Source organism: Rhagoletis zephyria, unplaced genomic scaffold (assembly GCF_001687245.7).
Source record: "Rhagoletis zephyria isolate East Lansing unplaced genomic scaffold, Rhagoletis_zephyria_1.1 Rzeph_scaffold_02009, whole genome shotgun sequence".
NCBI lineage: Eukaryota > Metazoa > Arthropoda > Insecta > Diptera > Tephritidae > Rhagoletis > Rhagoletis zephyria.
Window position 1 is genome coordinate 61,890 of NW_016159093.1, and position 6,317 is coordinate 68,206.

At 39.6% G+C, this 6,317-nt stretch overlaps 1 protein-coding gene across 3 annotated transcripts in view; it reads left to right on the forward strand.

Annotated features, from left to right (window-relative positions):
• Positions 1–5,176, forward strand: part of LOC108365812 (uncharacterized) — a 10,821-nt gene extending 5,645 nt beyond the window's left edge. The window contains exons 1-2 of one of the 3 annotated variants that reach the window (XM_017619989.1): positions 2,059–2,494; positions 3,595–5,176. In XM_017619989.1, the coding sequence (XP_017475478.1) occupies positions 3,620–5,005 (1,386 nt within the window). In that variant the 5' untranslated portion in view covers positions 2,059–2,494; positions 3,595–3,619 and the 3' untranslated portion in view covers positions 5,006–5,176. The other 2 variants (XM_017619990.1, XM_017619991.1) reach the window with 2 other exon arrangements.
• Positions 5,177–6,317: the final 1,141 nt, after the last annotated feature.

Sequence of the window (6,317 nt, forward strand, 5' to 3'; positions counted from 1 at the left end):
GGATTATGTTCTTGTCTTTGCATTAGTCTTTTCCCGCCCAATTGGCGTTTAACGCAGCTATTCGTTTTCTATACCCGTCATATGCTACCTGTACCGTGGCGTTAAATATTTATCGCAAACATAACGGAGCTATAATAATAAGATTTGCTTCAATAATTTGAGTTTAACTTTTTAAACAGGTGGCCACCCTCTTCAGGCACCTCAAAAATATTTTAATTGTGTTTCTGTAAGCTCTTTCTGTACTGTATAGTATTTTAAGCGTAAGACTTTTGTATAATTTAACTAAATTTTACTTTCGAAACAGGTGGCAACCCTCCTACATTTAGCTAGAAAATACAACTTATTCAAAACCATTTCTTTTGATACCCATATTGGGAAAATTCGTTTAACTTAATAAATAATTTGAATTTGATTTTCGTATATATGGCAACCCTTTAAAAGACTAAAACCATACTGCACATCTGCAGGTCAAGCCCTTTCATGTGACACCTCATTTTTGAAAATCGAACGAACGATACAGAGTTTATTGCGTGGTGTTAAATATCCGAACTCGATTAAGAAGTTTCACTTCAAAAAACGAATTTTCCCAACAGCTGCCGCCAGCACAATTCGCCTTTTTTTTTATTTGTGATTTTCTTTCTCACATTGGCGCTTAAGGAACGTGACAATTTTCCGCATTGCTAGGATGGTCAGCCACCGCAGAAACCCAGATCTTTGTTTGTGGCAGAAGATAAATTAGGGCATCGATATTACCTCGACGCATACTGGAGCGCTCTCAAGCCTCTTTCCAATAAATTTCATAACAATTGGGCAATTTATCACAACACAAAAACCAACAACACATACAATGACATGATTTGATAAAGCCGCAGCGAGAAGAAAAAAAAAGTACATGATTAAACGTGAAGTAATGTGCGAAAGAATTCTGCAATGTTTACACAAAGAAAGGTAAAGAGCGGCAAGAAAGGAAAGGTGGCCAGCCAGGAGAAAGCATACGCTAAGCGTACGTATGTACATATGTATGTATGGCTGCCGCAATCAAAGACAAATAAGTAGAATGGCGGCAAGAAGGCGAAAGTGAGAAAAGAAGGTCCAACGAATGCGCAGACGAGGAGTCCCATGTCAATGAAATAAAATTTAATGAATTGTGAGCAGCGATTGAGCAGATGTTCGTTCGGTTAATATTAAGCAATTGTGATTGTAGTTCCCCATCGATGCAGAGTATGCGTGGAAATTGCAGATGATTATTTGCTTCCAAGAGAAATCTTTTGGTATTGTACAAATATATACATAAATACATCTGTATCTGTGTGTTTATGTACAAACGGTAAGTTCGTCACAAATTGACTAGATGCCGCATGGAATTGAGCAACCCGAAATATTTTTTATGCATTTTTTAAGACGCCCTTAGGAGTTGTTAAAACACAAAATGCGAAACACCTGAAATCACTTCTACTTCACCCCTAAGGGGAAAGCTCCTAAAACTAATCTCTCCAGATGGAGACATTTAGTCTGTTCCAATAGCAGTCCGGTTTACAGGATTTAGTCAGAACTTACAGGAAGTCGTTCCTATTGACATAAAACCTGTAAGTGTGAACACATTTGAGAGAGTAACTGAGCAACTGTTCCTAGTCAGAAGTTACAGGATTTAGTCCGGGTTTTTTTTCCTGTAAGTTCATGAAAAGTGTCAAACAATCAGCTGATTTACATGTGCAAACAAAAACAGAAAGCGGTGAAAGCAAAGAACCTTATATTTGTTAAAAAATGGAAGTAAACAACGAAATATTTGAATATGTATAGATTTTAATAATTATTTAGTGATATTTCAGCCAAATCAGTGTAGTACCAATGACATGTAAACAAACCGTCTGACGTTTTTACAGGAAATAGTGCTTTTTGCGTTCCTATGCACTTCTGCATCTGTTCTCTTTTTACTCTCATTTGAGAGCGTAAAATTGTAGTTTGACAGTTTCACAGGTTTTAGTCCGAAGTTCAAAGGAACAGACTAATTGCTAGCGATTTCAAATAAAAAAATTTTATAATTTATCAACAAACCGTTCCCACATTCCAAGCCTTATCAATAAGCAGAAATTAACTAACCGAGCAGCTCTCCAAACATCTGTTCCCAACTCTCCATTTTCAACCCTCACCTCAACACACAAAGTGTTCTTATATGTATTTATGTATACAAAAATGCATGGTTCCTGTTAAGCGAATACCTTTGTGCTCTCTTGACGAGAAGTATCTGAAAAGGTGGTGACTAAAGTAATCAGAACGGGAGCTGTGCTGCTATGCGCCAAACACGCCAGCTGACATTCAAGTTTTGTGCACAGTGCTGAACGGACGTATTATTTTCGAAGTAAAAAAAAAAGTTGAAAACGCGCCTTGACGTGTTTCCAAATCGTACCAAAAAAAAGAAGAATAAATAAGAATAGAAAAATTTGTGCCACAACAGATCCATGAGACGATATTTATTTATAAAAGTGCTTTAAAGGTAAAAGAAAAAATTGTGAAAATTTATTTTCTTCCTAGATTTGTGAACTCCACCATGTATGTGTATAAACTTTTTAACTGTAATAAAATTAAATTCTTGCTAACCAGTTGCCGCCATTAGCAAATACGTACATACTCTGTACAGGAAACCATGCACAAGCACTCAACATATTGTAATTACTTCTGAATGGTTTAAATGCCATTTAAGTGCACTTAAAATCTGTGAAATTCGCCAAAAAGCTTTAGTTGAAATCGATCAACGTGAATCCAATTGAATCGGGTAAACTGCAAATGCGCATGCGCGACCTCACAGCCTGAACAACCACTTGCCGGCGCACTGTAATAAAGCCGCATTCGCTACTCAAGCACCACTTAAGACCACTCTACGCGTAAATGGAACAAAACGTACGAAAATAGCGCGCGCGTTTCTAAGGACGAAAGACCAGCAGCAGCCACATTGCTAAATTCGAGGGGCAAGAGGGTTAAAGCAACAAAATAAAAGGACCATGGGCTGCAGAAAAAATTTGCAAACGCACAGCGCGCAACACGTTTAATTTTATTCAAATATTCCTGTTTCTTCGATCTGTACCGGTTTCTGATGCGCGCAAATTTTAATGCCTTCGCATAAAGCCAAACAGAGCATAAGAAACAGCACATTCTCAGATTTTTCGCATACCAACGCATGCGCCGACAGACTGACTGCTGGCTTGCGAAACGCGAGGAAGTCAATCATCTGTAAACCTGATCTCCATTGCCTTAATATTTGGCTCAGCGCTTATTCAATTCAGAATTCGTTTTCATAGCGCAGCTGGAATTCCGGCTGGCTGAGTTGGCTGGCCGTGCTGCCAGCATTGTGAATAACAGCGAGCTAACACAAAAGATTTGCAAATTACCACAAGCACACGGTAAATTAAACAGAAGACGGCCAATGCGACTTGACTCCTATGGCTCGAGAGTAATTTGAGACGAATGGCGAATGGCCGAGTGGCGCGCATATTTTTTTTTTGTAGCAAAACATGCCGTAATTTTTTATTTCAACTGATAAAAATCAATTAATATTCTATTAACTAATTAATCTTTTTATTAATTGGTATTTTGCAGTTAATTGACCTCGCTTTTCCTCATCATGCTGAAGTGGGCAGTCAATGCGCCACGGCTCTCGTATTTAGAACCAGCCGACTCTAAAGTGAACACTGTCGACTTGCAGTTCAAAGCGGTGGACGCAGTTTCTACAGATAGACTAAGTGAACCCCAGGAAACTCCTTCCAACGAAAAACGCACACCCTCTGCTTTACGACAAAGATTAAAACGTAAATCTTCAGATTTCTACCTTTCGCGTCGCTTGCAGAGCTGGCTGGAGAAGGAAAATCAGGTTGAAGACCAAAATCAAATAACATCCACTCCGCTTCACTCTACCACCAAGGTTCATGAAAGTAGCTGTCAATTACGTCGACTAAATAGCCTCAAAGACTTAAGCAATATCATTCCATATGAAACCGTCAGCCCCAACACTTCACCAAAACCAATTTCCTTCCAGCTCAACACACCGAATCGTAGCTTGGTGAGCAGTAGAAAAGCACACAACAATCCCTCCAACTACGCTACCACGCTACCCACCCTCGAAGTAGAATACTCGCCGTGTGGCCCGGTACCCGGCCCCATACTCGCGTTACGCGGCTTGGGGATTGCGGACACATATTTCGACAAGCCGCGGTATCTGCCAACAGAGGAGCATTCGTACAATCATACACTAATACGTTCCCAAAACGCAGTCAGTACCGAAAATTCCACTTTTCAAAGCCAGCGCAATACGCGCCGATCGTTTAATGGCGTACGAGATGACACCGCTTCTCTGAGTTCCTCCAGGATGGGTGATCAAACGTTGGAACGTATGATAGACGCTATTCTGGAGAGCACACGAAAGGAAAAGAAGCCTATTAAGTTTGCGAAACAATTCCATCATCATCAACGCGCCGTTATGTCGCCCACATATAGACCTGCGGAAGATCCCGCCAATGATTTGAGCGAGTTTTGGAGTGAGGAACCAAATCAAGCGCCAATACGTAAAAGGAGGCGTTCGTTGCCTGTTAAAATGGCTACGCCACAACTTTTTAATGAGCGAGAGGTACGTTCACCCATCGCAGGGGGTCACCGCTCGAAACGACAACAAAACAGCAGTCTTTTCCACTTACGTCGGCAACGTGCGGTGCGTCGTAAAAGAAAAACATCGAAGTCAGGCGGAAAAAGTACGAAAAAAAATCGACATAAAAACAACGAAGTAGCAGAAGCCCTAGTTTCGCCGGAACTCGCAGAGCCCAACTCCAAAACGATAGAAAATGCGAGTCCTGACAGTGGACACAACTCTTGCAGCGAGCTGGATGAGAACACCACGATACTCGAAAATGAGTGCTTGCCGATCGTAGAGGCACAAGAACACACTGACTTAAGAGCATTGGATGCTACGAAGCGACGTCTCAGCTTTTCAAACAGAATTTTAACAACCAGCCAATAGGGGGCAGACGGCGAGATCGCTGGTGCCTAATTTGATGTGGTCACACACAAGCGCTTATTTAATTTAATATTTATATGTTAATGATGTTAATTTTGTTGAATATTCTGTTTTCTACACAAGACTACAGTTATTTTTTGCATTTTAAAACTAAATAAAATAGTAAAACTTATAATTTTTCACACAGCCAATGACTTTTCATATACATACTACATTTCAAACGGTATGGCGTTCATGAGGGAGCCAGTACTACTGTTTGAAGATAATTTATTCTAATTCTCGATAAATTTAAATTTTATGCTAACTTGGACAGTTATAATTGCCTCCACTTTGTTGCACTTTATGCGGGTAGTTTTCTACTGCAGACATACATATGTACATAAGGGTAGTCCAAAAAAAAAAAAGTTAAGTCGGAATTTTGATTCCCACATAGGATTGTTCTATACTGAAAAAGTAGACCCCTTTTTTTTGAAATCAAAAAATATTTACAGGTCGCTCAAAGTTGTCCATGTATTTTATATGACAAACAAAAAATCTAAGAAATGGCATAGAGTTCTTGAAAATCAATATTTTGCGGTCGGAAAACTCTGTTTCTCTTCAGGAGGCTTCCAATAATAATAGCCAATAGTTTACATTAACATTTTTTAATACTATCGATTTTTATAGGTTCCCAAAAACCCCGAAAAATGCAAACATAAATCGTCAGTATGTATTAAAAAATGATAATGTAAACAATTGAGTAGTATTATTGGAAGTCTGCTGAAGAAAGACAGAGTTTTCCGACCGGAAAATATTGATTTTCAGGAACTCTATGCCATTTCCACGAATATTTCCTATTGGTGTCAGTTGGCACAGAATAGAAACGACTGGCGCGCTTTGTTGAACTCGGCCAAAATCGCTTCGGCGGTTACAGCGCCAAATAAGAATATTTTCTTGTTTACCACCCTAATGGATATTCTGTTGGTAAATGGTGCACAAGTGCTCACTAACCATGACTAAGTTATGCGTAAGAGCAGCAAATGGGCCACATGTGAAACTGGACCCCGTGTGGTGTCGTATGGAAATTTTTCTTACCAGCCAGTACGAATGCCCCTAGTAAAGCAATGACATAGCACTCACTAGCTGGCATATCTACGGGCCTGCGAAGTTATCTGAAGGCAAATGAATTTCGCAATACTGAAGTGAGTAGCGGCTAACAGCTGCCGTTATGATGTCGAATGTTATTATCTGCTTCTGGCGACTTTGGAAAGTCGGTGTTAGAATTGGTGCACTTGCAAGTAAAAGAAAACAAAATACAAACTTATCAGTATACATA